This window comes from Podarcis bocagei (assembly GCF_964188305.1).
Source record: "Podarcis bocagei genome assembly, chromosome: 8".
NCBI lineage: Eukaryota > Metazoa > Chordata > Lepidosauria > Squamata > Lacertidae > Podarcis > Podarcis bocagei.
In genome coordinates this window covers 10,763,844-10,784,134 of record NC_138133.1, presented here as the reverse complement: position 1 = coordinate 10,784,134, position 20,291 = coordinate 10,763,844, and the positions used below count along the sequence as shown (strand labels likewise).

The 20,291-nt window shown below is 44.1% G+C and overlaps 1 protein-coding gene across 1 annotated transcript in view; it reads right to left on the bottom strand.

Moving 5' to 3' along the window:
- Positions 1 to 19,850, bottom strand: part of LPCAT1 (lysophosphatidylcholine acyltransferase 1) — a 49,843-nt gene extending 29,993 nt beyond the window's left edge. Inside the window, exons 1-3 of the mRNA XM_081206732.1 lie at positions 19,356 to 19,850; positions 3,025 to 3,167; positions 247 to 461 (exon numbers count right to left, since the gene is read on the bottom strand). Of these exons, the coding sequence (XP_081062858.1) occupies positions 247 to 461; positions 3,025 to 3,167; positions 19,356 to 19,523 (526 nt within the window). The 5' untranslated portion in view covers positions 19,524 to 19,850. The remainder of the gene's footprint in view (positions 1 to 246; positions 462 to 3,024; positions 3,168 to 19,355) is intronic.
- Between the last annotated feature and the right edge of the window lie 441 nt (positions 19,851 to 20,291).

Here is a 20,291-nt window from a genome sequence, read left to right as displayed (position 1 = left end):
CAGCCCGCCCCAAGCTTCTCGGTGCGCGCAAGCAGTCCGCTGCCGCCCCAAGCCTCGCGCACCCGGTGGGACCTCCTGCCGGGCGCGCGAGGCTTGCAGGCATTCGCCCCATAAGACGCACCCCGATTTCCCCTTCATTTTTGGAGGGGAAAAAGTGCGTCTTATGGGGCGAAAAATACGGTACGTTCCGTTCCAGAAATAAATCGCTGTGGCCCTTATTTGAAAGTAAAGCTTTCTTTGACTTACTTCCCCAAACAGGAATATCTTTGCTTTCTGCTTTCATGACAATGGAGGCCATGGTCATTGTTACAGGTATAGCATCAAAGTACGAGGAATGTGGAGCCAGAGTCAATATTGCTGCTTCAGTGGGCAAGGCCTGCCTGCCCTTCACATTTATCCAGTGGAATCCCCCAGCAAGCCACATGGTCCTCATGATGGCCTTCAGCATGACATCCACAAACCTGAAAATAATAAGACAGCACAAATGCAGACGTGTTAATCCTTTTGAACACGATTAACTACATAAGCTATTTCCAAGGAAACCGGGAAATAAGAGTTTCTTTTTAAAAGCACTTTGCTTCCTTGTTTTCTGATTGTGTTTTAACACAGTTTTGTTATGTCAGGGAGTTCAAATGTAGTCACCGTATTTTTCACTCTATAAGACGCACCAGACCACAAGACGCACCTAGTTTTTGGAGGAGGAAAACAAGAAAAAAATATATTCTGAATCTCAGAAGCCAGAACAGCAAGAGGGATCGCTGCGCAGTGAGAGCAGCAATCCCTCTTGCTGTTCTGGCTTCTGGGATAGCTGCACAGCCTGCATTTGCTCCATAAGATGCACACACAGTTCCCCTTACTTTTTAGGAGGGAAAAAGTGAGTCTTATAGAGCAAAAAATACGGTAAATAGGTTCCAGCTTAACCAGTCCCGTCAGCAACCCCATGGCAGATTTTACTTCATCTTACCCCAAAAGGTCGAAGTGAGCATCACTGCAGAACAGGTACAAACTGTCTCTTTAGAAAGGCAGCCTGTCACCTGTCTATCTTCATCAGTGGAAATCACAGAGGGTGGGCCAAAGCAGGCAAAAACAACAACCCAAAACAAATATATCCACAGAGTGCACTCTCATTTAATAGATGCTCATGCAAAGAGCTGGGTGACTATTTTTCTCTGCTCATTCTCCCCCAGCTAGCTGTAGGATAGTTTATAATTATTAAGCTATCATTTCCAATTATGATGATATCCTAAGATGGGTACGCACTCCAACTATAAAGACAATATTGGTTTTCTATAAACTCAAAAGAGTTTTATCCAAGTTATGTTAGGCCCGTTGAAATCAATGGACCGAAGTTAATTATGTCCATTAATTTTAATGGGCACAATCTGAAATGAACTAACTTTGGATGTACACGCCCAACAATTCAGGCAGAGGAAATTTGTTGTTGCTGTTGCTGTTTATTAAATTTGTATACCACCTTTCATCTGAAGATCACAAAGGATGCATAATAAAAACAAAAAGAAACCAATAACCCCCTTCCATTTAAAAGGACATAGAATGTTAATCAGCCAAAGTTCTGGTTAAAGAGAAATGTTTTCGCCTGGTGCCTAAAGATATAAATTTTAGTATTCTGTGAGCTGTTCTATAACCTCCTTGCTACATTTATTTGTAACTTGGGGCTGCAGTGCCTTCAAGCTTTCCTGCCCCACAAAGCATGGCTTGGGTTAAGAGAAAAGGGAACAACATGCTGTGGAAATGCTTGCAACTTCTTTGGCCACAGCTGAAGAAGTATTTACAAACGCTGTGTGGATATCTCTCCAGGGAATACCGCAACAGGCACCTGTCTTGACGAGACATTTAACCAGTTCCCTTCCCCTTTCAGGTACCGTATTTTTCGCTCTATAAGACGCAGCAGACCACAAGACGCACCTAGTTTTTGGAGGAGGAAAACAAGAAAAAAAATATTCTGAATCTCAGAAGCCAGAACAGCACGAGGGATCGCTGCGCAGTGAAAGCAGCAATCCCTCTTGCTGTTCTGGCTTCTGCGATAGCTGTGCAGCCTGCATTCGCTCCATAAGACGCACACACATTTCCCCTTACCTTTTAGGAGGGAAAAAGTGAGTCTTATAGAGCAAAAAATACGGTACTTTTCTAAGCTGACAAACCATCCCACGGAGAAAACAGGGCACGGTTTTCGATATTGTTGTTTCTCGTGACTATTCATGGGTACAGAAAGACAGCATTGCTCAGCAACTCTCTTGTGTTTTCAACCAATCAGATGTACCCTCCGTTAATCCTGGGATTAACATTGCACAGCACAGCACGTAGAGATAATGGAAAATCTTCCAGAAGAAGAAGCACCCTCAAGATCTTGTAAACACTTCCGGCAACTCATCTTTGGGTACCAAATAAAGCAGTTAAGCAGTTTATGCGAATGGGGATGCAGTGAAAAAGAATCAGGACAGACACTGAACTTAACGCACATCAGCCAGGGGGAATAAACTGTTCACATTCACATTGCACCTATTTAAATCCTGATAGCTGCTCTCTGTAGTGAAAACCAGCTTTGGGGGGGGGGGCAGCTTCAGCACAGAAGCTGTGAGAGAGGCATGAATGATTAACCCTTTTCCCTCCTGCAAAACCTCACCTACCCATTTCTCCTTGCGAGGTTCCAGAAATGTGCTTCGTCTTAAAAATGCTTGCCCAGAAACTCCAGAGGAAGGTTAGGCAGCAGAGAAGGAAAAGGTTGCAAAAAGGTTAACGCTGCCTCCTCCCCCACCAGCTTACTTCTCTGCTTAATGCCAGCACCTCTTCCAAGATGCTTTTCAGTACAGACAGCTGCCACTGGGGGTTAAATATACAAGTGATTCATTGTTAGGGGGAAACGATGTTTTTATTGTGCAATATGTCAGTTTCACCGCTATGAGGAGAAATATATCAAATTAGTAACCCGTGCCAATTTCACTTCTTGAATTACCGTATACTCCAAGTAGATGTTAGCAAACCCAAATGGGCTCAGTGACTTACTTTCGCCACCAGGAGAGGGGTTTTTCTATTTCTCTGTCCACAGGTCCCATGGATGCGATGAATGCAAAAGGCCAGGCCAGCAACATCATGAAAGCAGCAAAAAACAGCCGGATGGGGAACAGGGTCAGCGTCATGAAGGCAATCTGCAAAAATCCAAGGAATTTGGTTCTTTTAATATTGGACTGTAGACACAAGGCAAACAACGTCTGTAAACGTGGTTGCTTTTTGCTGATGATCAGGTAAATCTAACACATTATAACAAAGACGGCAGCCACCAAAACGGTACCTATATGAAGTAGACACTGCTTAAAATTGTGCATGAAACACTCGTTTTCTTACCAAATCTTAAGTAATTGGAAGTAGCAAGAAAATATTGACAGTTCTGGATGTATTCACAATTCTGGTTTAGTAAAAGCCTGTAGTATTCCCCAGGATGATTTAGTTCATGTGTAGGCAAACTAAGGCCCGGGAGCCGGATCAGGCCCAAACAGCTTCTAAATCTGGCCCATGGACGGTCCGGGAATCGGAGTGATTTTACATGAGTAGAATGTGTCCTTTTATTTAAATTCAGCTCTGGGTTATTTGTGGGGCATAGAAATTCGTTCATTTCCCCCAAAAAATATATAGTCCGCCCCCCCACAAGGTCTGAGGGACAGTGGACCGGCCACCTGCTGAAAAAGTTTGCTGACCCCTGATTTAGTTAAGCAGGAATACACAGCCAAACACACATACAACACTCTGCCAAAAGCATTTTTCCAGCTGTGGACTAAAAGAGGAAGCAGGAAGCATCACACAAGAACTCTTCCTCCCTCCCCCCACTCCCATCCCCCCCCCACATTCCAAGAGCTTCAAGACAGGTTGTAAGGGAAAATAAGTTGAAGAAAGAATCTGAAATAACACCTAGATTGAATAGTTATGCAGCCATGCTTTTCACACCTTAGTTTTTATGGCACCCATTCACCCTGACTCTATCCCTGTCCAAACTGGGAATGAAGAAATCCCAGCAAACGCAATTATACTCACAGGGCAATTTCAAGATGGGGTTTGCAATGATTTCAAGATGGGGTTTGTATGTGGGGAAATGAAAAGTTTTTAGAATCAGATAAACCCCACGGTGGTTGGTGCCACAGTCCACACAGAGTTAAGAGCACTGAGAGATTTCCTTTAACGTGGCTGACTTCTGTTGCCTAGCATAGTGATGTTAATAATTGCTTCTTAGAGTAGATCCACTCCAAATTACTAAGGACCCTGATTTCATTCATTTGTACTAGGAATTATCACTTTGCACAGTGCATAGTTAGGGAATTCACTCTCCCAATACACAGTGATGATCACCAAACAGGATGACTTTTAAAAGAGGATTAGACAAAATGCATTTTACTTAACAAAATGCATATACTGCCAAGCTGTAAGTGATTTACAAGAAAAATTAAAAATATCAATAAAAATAAAGATAATTAAAATTAACAGTAAAATAGATGAAAGCACATCAACACCTACAGGTCTCAATAGAATTGACTAAATAAAAACATGTTTTAAGAAGGCATAGACAGTAGTACAACAGAGTCGCCTCCCTGATGTCAATAGACAGGGAGTTCTACAGGGCAGGCCCTGCCACACTAAAATATGGATTTCTTACAACTGTGGAAATATTACATGGCACCTGTTAGAGTTGCCAGTTCTGCAGACTGAAGTGGTTGGGTATGACGTGTATGGGCTAAAGTGATCCCACAAGCTTAAAGGGCTTAAAATTCATGGCTCATAAAGCTATAAATGGCTACTTAGTGATAGTGACTATATTTTACCTGTACTGTCTTTGGTTTGTGCATTGGGGGGCTTTTCTTATGTTCCTAGTCAACATTTATTAGAACTTTTGGTACAGTTGCTGTAAACTCTGAGAAACCCACTGGAGTGACCAAATCTTAATTTTCAATTTCCTGCCAAAAATGCCTTGGTACACAAGGTATTAGTGTGCTTGTAGCTAATACATAGATTGCAAACACATCTAGTTGCACATCTAGTCTGCTCCAATAAGCTTCTGCAAGTTTTTAACAAGCGAAGGCATGCACGGTGATATCCAACGTTAGTCATAGTCCAACAGAAATCTGATATTACAAGCCATTGTAATTTCACCTAATTGCATCGTAAGCTCAAACACAACACAGATGAACTAATGCTTCATTGACCTGGAAAGCTATTTGTCTGCTATCCAGGAAGAAGCCTGAATTTGTTTCTAGCTGAGTAAAAGATTGACAATTTGAGAACACATACGGCAGTAACCCACTATGAACGATCTTAATGAAACGCGGCGTGAACATGGCATCTTTTAAAACTCTGTTATATAATTAATACAAATAGAAAAGCACTGGCTGTTTTCCCATTACAATTCAGTTACCCTTCCTGTCTCTGTCCGTCCCCATATTATTTACATCACAATACTTGGAACTACATGTAGTAAAGAGATTGTAAGCTATTTTTGGCAGTGGAAGGAAAGACTGTATGATGCAGTCATACAAAAGAAGTGAGCTTTAATATCATTTCTAATGATTTCTGCCTATAGATCTGTAGGATTATGCTCTCCGTACCTATGCCACACCAGTAACAACTGCTGGGCTGCAGCCGGGTCAAGTTTTTAAGTAAACAGAATTTTAAAAAGAAAAATAGCTGCATGGAATGAGGAAATGAAAGAAAAGCCACCTCTTGCATTGTGACACATCATGTACTGAGAAACAGCTGTTACATCACTGCATATGTATCAAACAGAATATGAGGACACCAAGCAACTCACAAGTATATCTTGAAGAGGGTGAAGACTACCAGTAGTATGGACAAAGGAAAACTCTGACAGACCAAACCAGACTGCGTCTGGGCAAAAGGATAAATGCACAGACACAGACACAAATCAGACACTTCACAAAACCATAGAGTTGGAAGGGACCCTGTGGGTCATCTAGTCCAACCCCCTGCAATGCAGGAATCTCAACTAAAGCATCCATGAAAGATAGTCATCCAATCTCTGCTTAAAAACCTCCAAGGAAGGAGCGTCAACCACCTCCCAAGGGCATCTGTTCCATATGAAATGTTAATACTCAATAACCAATGGAGGAAACCAACACCATACTCCAAACCTGCCTGGAAACTATGGTGCACTGATGCTGGCCTGGGGAGAAGGCAGGCAAATTGGTGTTCCAGTCTGGATTGCGCATGTTGCCATCTAGTGACTGCAAGATGGAGCAGCTTGGGAGCCAGCAGATCCCAGGCTGCCTCAGCCCCTCCCTGGAAGCCCAAGTTTGCAATTCTCTGCAGATTGCTGCTGGCAAGGATCCTGCTATAGTGCCATTTCCATTCACCTAGTCAGCAGGCAGAACAGGCAGTTCTGTGCTGGCAGAGTGACACCAGATGCTTCTGCCCAATCCAACCCCCTTTAGTGTGGCTGGGGTGTGTGGATGCTGCTGTATTGTAGCCCAAGCCAGTACTGTAGTTTCAGTAATGCTTGATGTAAATCCTGCCAGTCTCTGCCTGAAGGACTGGAGCGAGTGCAGCTGTATCTTAGGCCATTATGGCATCTTCCACACCCCTCCCCTTGGTGCCTGCCAAGGCCCCCTTCCATTATTATTATTTTTTTTTTAAAGGTTTGTGGATTGTCATTGTTGCTTTCTGGGGGTTGTGTGGTTGGGGGTTTTTGTGTGTGCGCTTGCTTCTTGTCTTTTGTTTTGGGAGATGGCTATTTTTGAGGGGGTGGCCTTCTGAGCACCAGCAGCTTTCTTCTGTGCAAACTCGGTACTCTGTTAGTGCCCATTAACAGTTTAAGATTATCAAATGTCCCACAGGCCCTAATGAGTTTGTGGCTCCCGTCCTAGGGGGTAGTTACAATGAATTGTGTTGTGTGCTATGGAAGGCAGCTGGAAGCATACAGGTATGTGTAGCCATCAATATGGTATAAGATTGTGTTTGTGTGCTTATGGAACTAGATTATGATGTCATCACTGATGCAATTCAGGTATCAGAGAAGCAACTGAGGTCAGGAACTAAGGAAAGACTGTTCTAATTCAGCAATGAGTATACCATGGGGCAACACTGAAGCAAGACCACTAACTTGAAGATGCAGACTACCTGCAACTGTGAAACAAAGCAATTAAGCTCAGTAGCTAGATACGCCACTGCTTAGTGTTTCTGATGGTTTATAGCCCAACTCTGCATGGAAAATGTGTGTTTGGGACTTCTACATATATCTGTGGTGGCCAGAATGGCATTTCTGGACTGCAGTTCCTCCAGCAAGTCTGTGGTGTCTTGCAATAACTAGGAACAGTGGTAAAAAGCTGAGCACAGAACTGTACACTCCAGTCGTAAGACTGTTAATACCCAAGACAATAGGCCATTAAAGAACAAACAGAAGAAGATTGCTGGCTGAGGCTCCTGGCACGCATCAAACTATTTTTGTAGCATATTCAGCTGAACGGCTTTACATATGTAGTTGCATAATGATAGCACAATTAATTTTAATATTAACTTCTTCCGATTCAAGGCTGCAAGCTTAGACAAAGTGACAGAAATGCAGTCAACTGTTTTTGAGGCTGCAAGCAGACCACGTATATCTCTAAAGAACATTTGAAGAACATTCTTTCCTTCAAATAATTCTAGGTATTATAGCTTACTCCTCACAGCTACAAATTCCCAGCAACTCCTAGCAAACTACAGAGTCCAGAATTCGGGGGGGGGGGGGGGGGAGAGAGAGAGAGAGAGAGAGAGAGAGAGAGAGAGAGAGAAGTGCTTCAAAGAAATATTGTGTATGCAGCCTTATTCTCTTACAATGGAGGGCACAACATTCATTCACTGCAATAGGAGAAGAGGTAATGCACTGGTGGGTTGATGTAAAGAAATTCACACAAACCAGTTCCCAGATACTAAAAGCCACAGGTGAAGCACCTTACCTTACCAATAATGGCATGTATGTTTACAAACACATTCAACCAGAAAGCAGTTGCAGCTGCACAGGATTAAACTTTACAATTAAGGACCTTGATATGAACTGCCTCGGCAACAAATATGTACTCGGTTCAACACAAGATTGCTTTAAAGAAACATCACACTAACAGTGCAATCCTAACCACATCTATTCCAGTCTAAGTCCGATTTAATTCAATGGGGCTTACTCTTAGATAAGTGAGGTCAGGCCTGCAGCCTTATTCAGATACGCAAGAAAGAATTTAGATTATGAGATACTGATCATTAACAAGAATTATCTGACTAAGCTTTCAGAACTGATTTGGGCTTCAGAATTATGTTACCTGAAACGAACAAGGTCAAGGAATCTGTTAACAAACTCCGTTCGTTTCAATATTTATGCCAGAGAACTACCCGAAGGATCAGTTTGCCTGACTGATTAAGTGGCATTAAAATGCTATCTCAGTTGAACAACAGACAAAACCAGCTATCAAAAGGATGAGGGCATGTAAGCTCTCGCAGGTTAAAAAAGGAACGCAAAACAATTCTACTTTCTCCATGCACACTATCAAAACCACATCATAATAATAATAATTTTATTACGGCCGTAGGCCCATACAGATAAAAACAAGACATAAATAACAGCATGTGCACGTGGGAAAAAACAGCCGCTAAAACACTACTATAACAATAAAATACTATGAGATGGAATGGCATACTACGCCTTAATTAGCTTGTGGTGCACATCATATAATACAACAAAAAATAGAATTTGTATAGCATATATTCTGTAGAAAAGTAACATGGCATGCTGAAGTTATTTATAGCAGCAATAGAAAGTTGTGAAAAATAGGATTACGTCCAGTTGCTTGGAACCAGAAAAATTAATCAACCATCTTCACTCTGAAACAGTAAGTATGTTCTTTAAGATATATGGGACCTGCAGAGAACCTTTAGAACTATCAGCAATATGCCTCAGGTGCTGTATCTAATACTGCAACACAAACCTTTGATTTTTACACTAGAAAACTAAGCCTTTCACCAAAAGTACAGCTTTTTTTCAGTGCAATGAACGAAATTCCCTAAATTCTGAGTACATTTCTTAACAACTTTTGTTTAAAACCACTTAAGTTGTCTAACCGCCTAAATCTTCCTAGACAGCTATGATGCAGTAAAAAAACAGCTTTTTACCAATAATTCCTGCTAATGGAAGAAATACTATAGGTCCTTACTGAGTAAGATTTAATGTCAATGCTTTATTCTGTTAAAAGGTTTTGCACTAGCCCTAACTTTTTGTTGTCATCCCCCCCCCCAAAAAAAGTTTATATTTTTACTTTCTGTCCTTGCCAAGTATTCTTCTGACTGGAGAAATTATTGCTTGTAGGGCATGGGTTATATTCAGGGAGACTTCCTTCTTTACAATTTAAAGTCAGGCGAATGCTCCTACAAAACACTCCCACATTTAATATGTAAACAAGAAAAGATTTACACACATGTATACTAGACCTGCTCTCAGATTCCCAGCATATTATACACATCTATTAACCCTGATCACATTATGTTTTTAGACATGGAATAAACTTCCTGAGTGCAGATTTTAAGTAGTGTACTGTGAAGCAATTCAAAAACAAGAAGTCACCATGCCACTATTAAAACTGGCAGGGAGATACACTTAGAGACTGTAAAATACTTAACAGTCTCTTATTTTAAAAGTGATCTGAGTGATTGCTTCTGCAGCAATAAATGGGTCTTCTTGGAGTAAAATATAAGATCTGGAAATCATTTAAAACTGAAGGTATAGAAATTGCATTCACCCTTTTTTTTACCTTTAAAAAACCAGGCTCATAAAAACTGCACACTAAAACAAAATAGTCCTAAACAGAATCCTATGTTGCAGCAGTTTGAGTAGCACATTGTGAAGGAGCAAGTCATGTAGACTTATCCAGCTTCGCTTGAACTAAGATGGGTTGCCTTTGCTACAGTTGACATAGGGATTGTGCAGTTACGACTATGTGCTGAAGACCATTATGGCGTGCTTTTAGAATTTCCCGCAAGAAACTATTAGTATCCTACCCAGAGCTTGAATGAGAATGAGTCAGGAGAGGCCCAGCCCACTGAACCTTTCGTGGTGGCTTCCTGAGCTACTGTTTTGCTAGAAACCAATGGGAGGAATCGCGAAGAGCACCCTTACCCTTTCCCTTCTTACCTCATTCAAGCAAGCTTTTCTCCCCTTGGACAAGACTTTGGCACCACTCAACTGTACAGCAGGGGTCCTTCCAAAGCACAGTCATCCAATAACGGCTAAGAGCAAGGTTGAATGTACAGGAAGGTGCTCTGTGCGCTTGATCCTCTATGATGCTACTATAGAAGAGGATGAATGTGTTCTTACATTGTCTGGGGGCATCTGGACGACCACTGTTGGAAACAGATGCTAGAGTAGATTAAATTTTCTTGAGCAGGGCTGTTCTTAAATGCTGAAACCACGGCCATAACCTAGATTGCATCTACTGAGACCATGCAGGAGGCAGGGGTAAGAAATGTTATTTGTGCTTTTGACACCGAAGGAAATTGGCCATATCCTGTTTCCTGCTTGGCAAAGCCCATCTTATGAGGGAGGAACCAAAGAATGAAACATTTTATTATGACCCTGCCCATAAAGTCAGGTTCTCAGAGAAGTCAGCAACGGTACCTTACAAAATAGGAAATATCTAACGTTGTACCTTTAATCTCATCCAAAAACAGAAATAGAACCAATTCAAATGATCAGAGGCCAATTGAGCTAACTTTGGTAGTATGCAAGGCCCTGGAATGGATATCAGAGAAAAGATTAATTAATGATGTGGCAGGAAATTGCAAACAGACTGTACTGCAGCATGGGTTCATCACATGTAGAAGGTGCCAAGACTAATTGGATAACTTTGAAAATGGCAGCTGGCTCTCTGGGCAAAATAAATGCCAGATTAATCAGTTTAGGATTCAAATACTTCATGATAAAATTTTTTACCTGCAATGGGAAGAGATATTCATCACTACTAGTACAAAGGGAAAACTGAAGAGAAGTAGGCAGAACACCAACATACTTTGATCTTGTTTTACATGCACCAATAAATGCCAATTGAGTGTGCCTCTGAGAAGAAAATATATGGGGAGACTGAGTTCTTTACATCTGAGGCTGTTATGAGAATGATCTGAAAACTGGGAAATAGAGACATATTGCATTGCACTGGCTGCCAATACATGCTGAGCTAAGTTCAAGATATTACTGTTAGATTTTAAATGACCTAGGACCAGGTTACCTGAAGAATCACTTTGTTCCTTATACACTGGCCAGATCACTGATCACCCAGAGAAACCCTCCTAACTGCTCCACAGTTATCACATAGTTGTTTGGTTTCTATGCAAACTAATGCTTTTAGCCAGGTATCCCCAACCTGCAGCCCTCCAGATGTTTTGGCCTACAACTCCCATGCTCCCTAGCTAACAGGACCAGTAGTCAGAGATGATGAGAATCATAGTTCAAAACATCTGAAGGGCCGAAGGTTGGGGATGCCTGCTTTTAGCATAGTGGCACTCGTACTTTGAAACACTGCTTCTAATGAATTAAGAAAGAATTTTGACATTTTGTTGCCTGCTGAAAAGGTTTCTGTTTCAACAAGTATTTTCAGATAATTAATTTGATCCAGCCTTAATCATTTGTTCTGGATTTTGTAATGTTTTAATGCTTCTATTGAACACCACCACGGTCATTTTATGATTTGGCAGTAGAGAAACAAGTATATTTCTCTCTCAATTTACATGCATCTATGAACTCCTATGTCAATTTTGCACCTGGGAGTATGTATGGGAATCTAAGAAACTGCAATGGGCACCACAAGATACCCATTTAACAGGAAACAACTGGGTGAAACTCAGACCCCCAAAACAGGCAACACATCTACACTCCAAGAACACACAAAATACTGTCAAAAAAGGGCAAGTAAGCCACCCTCCCCCACAAAAAAGACCAGGTAAAGTGTCTTCCAAACAAACAAAGAAAAAGCAGCTGAAATGCAATTCCCTCTCAAAAGATAAAGTAGGCAAACCCACAAAAAAGGAAAGAAGAAGAAGATAATAACGCCAACAACTGCCACAAAACGAACCGAAATGGAAGCAAGGCAACCCAACATGGGGCATTCTGGAAGAAAAGAAGTTAAGAGGATGGATGTGGATGAATGCCTGCACTTTCTTTTCCAGCCAGCTCAGCAGCACCCATGGTAAAAGAAACCAGGAAAACTCATTTTATAAGAACGGGGAGGGGCAGTAGGTCTTGGCCAAGGGACATATCTGAGGGCACCATGGTGCTTAGAGGCACCCCATTACAGATCTAAAGAATATGTTTAAAAAACACCACCTGGTTTTTTTTGGGGGGGGGTGGGGGGCTCATGAACTGGTTTAGTTGGCCATTAAGAGGGAACAAGTGGAACTTGCAACGAAGTGCTGCAATGTATTGCTGCCATCCGTCTGTCTCAGAGACAATGGAGTGTTCCTCTGCGGGTGAAGTCAAACCGCTGCATTAGCAGCACTTAAGCGACCTACTTGGGGCACAAGCCTAGACAGTGTGTATGGAGGTCCTGGGCTGCCCAGATGTCAAGACCCCCTTCTCAGCCTCGCTGGTGTGGTGCAAAGGAAAGCAGAGCAATACATTTGGCACTACCTTGGCCACAAGAGTTTCTGAAAGGTGGTATATAAGACTCCACTCCAGATTTGTGTAGGGTTTGCTCCTTAGCCCCTTCTTCTCCCAAAGATGTCCCACAAGGCAGCCGAGGTTTAGGATCAGAGGTTTCCGTCTCTTAGATGGGCTACCTTCCCAGGCTGACAAGCCCCATCTACCCCTCACTTCGCTCTGCAAGTGCAGAAACCGCCTTCTTGACCACTGGACCCACTACTGGTCTTACCCGCTTAATCTGCCAGAGCTTGTCTTCATATGCAGGGAAGTCCCTAACTCAATGAGGCTTTGAGATCCATCAGCTGCCCTCACCTGGTTTAGCTGGCCAGTCAAAGCTGTTCCCATGGTGTGGCCGCTGTCGCATGCTGACAGCTTCCAGGAGCCACAGCTGAGAGACTAGTGCAGGGTGGGTAACAGGGTGGGGTGGACAAACCACCCCAGAAGGAGCACGATGTGTCCCCCACCAGAGGCACTACCCCTCCATATACCTCTGCAATGTAACATGCAATGTATTCTCACCTCTCACCTGTTAAGGGATGCAGGCAGCCACAACCTCTTCTTGCAGGCAGCCCTTCCCAGTTTTTAATTTAAATTTTATTTATTTAGAAAATTTACGAAGTGCATGTTCAGAAAAAGTGTGAATCCTGAGTGCTGTACATAAAAATCAAGTTATCAATGCAAAAGGCAAAATATAACAAAATCTGAGACATAGTATCTGCTTATTGGGCTTATGGTTGCCCCATACTCTGCTGTTTCAAAATTTTGCTTTGTTTGTTGTTATTTCTTGATACTTTCTGGTCCCCCTAATACTTTCCTTTTGTTTCTCAGCGTCCCTCTGTTGGCTACATTTTGTCAGCACTCAGCAGCTGAACACACTATTTGAGGGAGCGACTATTGTGATACGAAAATCTCTTTTTTAGAAATCATAACCCACATAAATGACTTAACAAATACTCTACCAAGCACAAGTTTTAGGATCTATTATATTCAGTATTTTTCAGAAATATGGAGGATTAGTGGCTGAAGTTTTACAATAGGGGTGAGCTAGAGATTTCAGTAATGTGTGATTTGTTTTTCCCCGTGCACTAGACTCCACACTGTCCACTAATGCATTCTAAATTTACAAATCAAGGCAGCATGCTCGGGATCTCTTATTAGCTAAGGCGTAATGAATCATGTTCGATGAGAAGGAGTAGAGTCTTGCTTAAGCACACAGGATGACCCTAGATCTAGCTATCTAGCATTCTATGCAAGAATTCCAGAAACCAACAGGTACCAGTTAGTGCACCAGAAGGTTGTGAGCATTGCCAACTGCTACGTGTATAGGGTGCAGCAATGAAGCTAAGATGGAAACTTCCAAGTACACTCCACCTAAAATTAAGGAGGTCAACTATTCCACTATAATGTATAGGTTTTAGGAATACTTAACTGTTGCTGGATAATGCCCCATAAGCGATGCCAACGTGCATTTGGAAGCTGGCAATGATTACTTTTCCTGTCTGCTGAGGATTCATCAGCTGGAAACCACAGATGAGAAACATGGTACTTGGGTCTTGGTCACAAGATGACTATGAACCAAAGTGATTCAGCCATGGGAACACAAATAGATCTTTTAAGATGAATAAGATTTGGCAAATGTAGTACTGTACAGAAATCTGAGATAGCCATCCATCTGATACATTCTTATTACACCAACACAAAGAAGGTTCATATCCAGACTAGTTGCCTCTTAACCTGAGTCCAATCTACAGTAACTTTCTCTATGCCTTGGCCACTAGCTTCCATCAACGAACCTGTGTCCAGCTCCACCTCAACCTCTCTCTTCTATACCCTCGCCAAGCCATGGTAGGATTTGGCTGGTGGTAGCTATTAGGTAAGGAGAGACCGTGTTTGAATTTGATCAAACCTCGACTTAATAAGCAAATGTGTGCACAACCTTTGTGCACTTTGAATGAGTGTGGGAGAAGTCAACCATAGCTTATATTGAACTGGGAAACTGGTTAATAGCTTCCAAGGAAGTCAGAATGTAAAAACATGGTTTAAAGTTGTCTTCTAGACCCTGGATTCTCCACTCATGGTTTGCTTGAGAGGAACAAACCGTGAACGCTAGTTTGTATGTAATGCTAAGCCAGCTTCCCAGCTCTCAAAACTGAACAGCCAAGTGGGCTTGACTGAGCAGCATGCACCAGTACAGACTATGGCAGCTGCAAGAAAACTGGCCCCACGTTTGTTTGTTTGTTTGTGTGCGCACACACATACAAAACATACATTCCCAGATAATATAAACACTTTGCAGAGTGGTACATAAATGTGCTTTAATATCAATGATGCACTTCTCCATTTTCTCCTGAGACAGACAGATGCCAACCAAAATCTATTAACCAATTAGTATGCATAACAGTTTAGAAACCACATGAAGTTGCAATGGGAAACTTGGTTTAAACCATGCTTCTTCTTAGTGATTTATATCAATACATCTTGCCTCTATAGATATTCTGAGAATTCCTGTTCTACAATCAGGAAATCAATTCAGTTGAAGACAGGATGGTTTAAAAAACATTATACACAGTAAACAATTAATTAGTTTGCAAAATGCATCTTTCTTAAACATTGGTTAGGCAACTGGGAAGGGGGCAGAAGATGGGGTCCTGATTTCCACTTGTCCCCCCCCCCTCCGTTACTGTGGTCTCATCATTGCATGAAATTTGGGAGAGTGCCCCTAACCCTCAAGAGCAGCTTTTCAGGGGGCTCAGAAGGCTACAGTAGGGGTGGAGATGGGAGAAGGCACTGCTATATGAGTAGAGTTCTGCTTACACTTCTCTAGCGTGGATTATGGTGTAACACAGAAAATATAGTGGTTGGTTTCATGGTGGCCAACCGGATGCCTGTTGGAAACCAAAACTGGGGCATTCACAGAGGTCCGTAAGTTTTTACCTGGCTTATTAGCCAGATATTTTTGTTGCTGCTTGCACCCATGGCCCAGCCCTCCAGCACATGTGGGGGGTGGGGGGAGGCTTCACTCATTTATGTTGTGACTTAGTCTGCTAATTGCCATCCTCTTCTTGCGCTAGTCCAGGAGTGACAAATCTCTGGCCTTCCAGATGTTGCAGAACTACAATTCCCCCTATCCCTGACCATGCAAGCTGGCTGGAGCTGATGGGAGCCTGAGCCCAGCAATATATGGAGGGACACAGGTTAGTCACCTCTTTCCTAGCCCACATGAGAAGTTGTCAGAGCAACTGCCAGAGTGTTCCTACTGGCGACAAACCTTTTAATTTCATGTGTAATTCTTGTTGCCTTCCAGCAGAATTAGAAAAGGGCACACAGAAAGATAAGATTTTGTATCATTCAAGCAAGCAAGTGTTTTTTTTAAAAAAAACAAATCAATGGAAAAAAGCACTAATGAAGGAAGTATAGCCAAGAATCAAGGAAAATGTGAATAGAGGGCTATTGCTCAAGTTTTCTCCATCCGACAATAAACTAAGGAATACTTAAGGAAATTTAAAGCGGGTTAAGATGGGGGGAAGTTGCATTTTCATGCAATACAATGTTAGCGTACAGAATTCACTGCCACAAAAGATCAAAAAATAGTCTATATAGTGCTTTCCAGGTGTCATTCATGGTTATTTCCAAAAAAAGTGGTTGCGCTGTCTGTCTCTCTGTGTGTGTTCAAAACATAGTTAGACATGATTATAAAAGATGCCTGATGCAACATACTACCAAAGTTTAAAAGTGCATCCTCTGGTCAGAGGAAGGCAAATGCCAGAAGCTACGAATGAAGTGATACTGGACAATTCTCTCCTCTCCATGTTCACTTCTGCACTACCATTTTTCATCATTCAGCTGGAAGTGTGGGAAACAGTGCCTAAGAAAAAGTACCAGGTTGCAGGAAAGTTTGCATAGTATAACTGTATGGACTTTGCTGTTCTTTCTGCAAGTGGAGTATGGGTCAAAACAGCAGTCACAACTGGCTTGCAGAAAGTAGGAATCAGTGTGCATAGCACAAACATTGATTAGAAGAGGGGTGAGGAACCCCATGCCAACAAGTCCTTGAGATGCCTAGCAGCTGAGAGGACTGCCAAAATATTGGTCCCATGAGGTGAGAAAAAAGTAAGTTTGGGTGCTATCCTTATGGGGCAAATCTTTTCAGCACTGGTATGCTACTATTGTTCTGGCACAGTAGAATACCATAACTTCTCCTGTGCTCATTTTGGACATTCTATGAACATCTAGTGCTAGGTATTATGGACAGAAGACTAGAATCTAAATGAGGCCAATTTGTTCCAATATAACAAAAACTTTTAAGATCAGATAGGACTATGATTTATGGTGGCTAGATATCATATTTCATTTTAAAGCCGTATATGGCCCAGGGAAGATTCTGATATGGACACCTCAATAAAGCGAGGAGAATTTATCAAACCTCATGTCTCTGTTCTTGGACAGTGCAGGAAAATTAAGGGCACTAAAGTGAGGCAGGGGCTGGACACTAATACAGTCCCTATTACAAACAACAACAACAACAACAACAACAACAACAACACTATTTATACCCTGCCCATCTGGCTGGGTTTCCCCAGCCATTCTGGGTGGCTCCCAACAGAGGTCTAAAAACAGAATAAAACTTCAAACATTAAAGACTTCTGTGAACAGGGCTGCCTTCAGATGTCTTCTAAAAGTAAGATAGTTGTTTATTTCCTTGACACAAATGAGAAGACATGAGATGGTCTTTCTCATCATACAAACAAGGAATAGGAGGTGTGAAGAACACCAGAGCCTCTCTTGAGTCCCAACTCCAGGACTGCTTTTAGACTACTTTGCAATTCTAAGCATGCTTACAAATCAGCTGTGCTGAGAATGAGCCTTATTTCTGAGAACCTTGGTTAGGAGTAGGCTTTAGCAGGCTTCAGCAATTCCCACTTGCCACATTCACTATGACAAAGCATGGTGCTGTCCTGTGGAGACTGTGAGCAGCCAGTCTTCCTCCCAAGGCATGAAGCTGTGGGCAAGGTGGGCGACTGTCTTAGTAACCGCATGACAATCCCTGCCCCACCTCTTCAGCTCCAAAGGTTAGAGGGAGTCTGGGGCTTATTTGGCACCGGCAGCCACATTGCCCAAGATGCCTGAATTGCCTAGTCGCATAGGCAAACTTCCCACCATCTGTCTTTCCCACTCCAGACCAATTAAGGCAGACAAGGAAGGGGTGGATGCCACTGGAAGAAAGCACTCTGGGTACCTTCAAGAAGTAGCCACAACCTAAGGCACTTCCTACCAGCTCTTCCTTGGGAAAAGGCCATGGGAGGCCATGGGAAGCACTTGCCTATAGAGGGGGCAGAGGTGTAACTAGGGGTCGGCGAAACCGGTCCCGATGGGACCCAGGCCCAGGGGGGCTGCAGAAATCACCTGCCACGCTATGGAGCGTACAATGTGCAGTACAGTGGTACCTCGGGTTACATATGCTTCAGGTTACATATGCTTCAGGTTATAGACTCCACTAACCCAGAAATAGTACCTCAGGTTAAGAACTTTGCTTCAGGATGAGAACAGAAATCGTGCAGCGGCGGAATGGCAGCAGCGGGAGGCCCCATTAGCTAAAGTAGTGGTTCAGGTTAAGAACAATTTCAGGTTAAGAAGGGACCTCCAGAATGAATTAAGTACGTAATCAGAGGTACCACTGTATATGTTTGTGGTGATGTGCCGCTGCTGTCATGGCATCATCGAACACAGAAGCTTCCGATCTTTATCACACAAAGGCGTGCAATTTTTTTTATCACCCTTCCTCCTCGCCTCGCCACCCACTCTGGACACTTGGAGTAGTTGTAAAACGTAGTAATTTCTAATACGGCTGTTGTGGTAAAGTGACACCCCCCCCCATATGTGTGTGCCAATACAGCTCCTTGCCAAGGGTGCAAGGAGGACTACGTACAGCGGCGGACCTTGGCGCCTCAAATATCAGTGATGCCCCGTGCCATACCATAATCCGACACACGCCCCTTGTGTTGGACTTCATAGTTGTGGCAACTGCTGTGGCGCCTCACAAGCTCTGCTGTCCAGTGCGACTGATCCACCCTTGATCCCTAGATCCACCCTTGCTAGGTATGCCTGAGAGAGTCGAGGGTGCCAGTTTACTGCAATCTTTTGGCTCTGCCTGGGAGGCCAAGCCAAAAAATAAAAATAAAAATCAGGCCTCAGGGCTTTAGGCACCTGTTGTACTGAGAAGCATCAAGAAGATGGTAAGAGGCTGAAATAAAGCGGAGAGGTGAAGGAAAGGCCTCCTCAGAGGCGCAGCCTGATGATGGAGAGGAGGAGGAGGACTTCAAGACCATTTGCGTTAGCGGTTAGGAGACTAGAACTGGTGCGATTTGGTTGCAGCGTCGCACGCAAAAGCGCCAGCCCCTCATTCCTTCCCCTCCGCCAGGCGCGCAACTCGGCGTCTCCACGCGTTGTGCAATACAACCCCCCTCGTCGCGTGCGTCTCGCGCACACACGAGCGGGTCTTGTCTGGCGGGCGCGCGCGGGAGAAGATATACACACATACATGCTTTATTTGGGGGGGGGGGGTGGAGAGGAAAAGCCGCGCGCGCAGCACTCCCCTATCTATGTCTACGGGCAGCGGTTTCCTTCGCCCCTTTCGCCTCCAGACAGGAGACATGCCCCGCTTAGCGCGCGCGCGCACACCCACCTTGGCTTTCTGCAGGGCGCTGAAGCGCAGGTGGTGCGCGAAGGGGCTCCGTACCGGCGGAGGGGCCGGCCCGGGCGGCTGCTGTGGCTGCTTCTCCTCCCCGCCGCCGCCGCCTCCTCCTCCGTTGCCTCCGCCCGGGGCGCAGCATCCCCGGCCCTTCAGCCTCATGGTGAGGGATGCGAATGGAGGAAAAGCCGAGCGAGAAAATGGGCGCGCTGGGTCAGAAGAGGGAGGGAGGGAGGGGATAACGGAGAGATGAGGAGGAAGGAAGGGATGAGGTGAAGCTGAGGGAAATGCCTCTCCTCTGAAACAAGGAGCCGGGAGCCAGAGGTAAGCAATTTCGGCGCTGCGGTTAATCAACTAGGCCGAGCCGGGCCGGGGCTGGCGAGGGTGTCGGAGCAGCGCTCGGCCGCTTGGTCTCCCTGAGCCGGCAGGGAGGGAAGGAGGCGGGTGCGCGGCTGTGTCAGACGCTGCTGTTGCCGCTGCCGCGCCGAGCTCCCGGCTTCAGCCCCGCCCTCCGGAGCGCGCATGCGTCCTGGGCGCAGTGATGGGGGCGGGGGCGGGAAGCCCCCGGCGCCGCCGCTTGGAGACTCTGAGGGGCGAGTGGGCGCGGGAAGGCAAGGCCTCGGCGAGGCCCAGTGGGCTGCTGTGAGGCGACCTCTGGGCACTCGGTTTCCCTATCCCCCCAGGAAGGCCACCTGCTTGGAATACTGTAACCCCAACAAACTTGGCATTTATGACCTTTGTTAGGATTGCGAGCAGGAGTCAGTGAACTTGTGAACCTTGCAGAGCGATGCTTCACCCACTCTCGTTCTGTGTGTCGATTTCGCCCAGACCTTGGCTTCTCCGTGCAATGGGATGGGATTCAGTGGAATTAGAATGAAAATGGTGGTCAAAACAGCAACTGGTGGCCAAAACAGAAAATAGGCCCTGCAA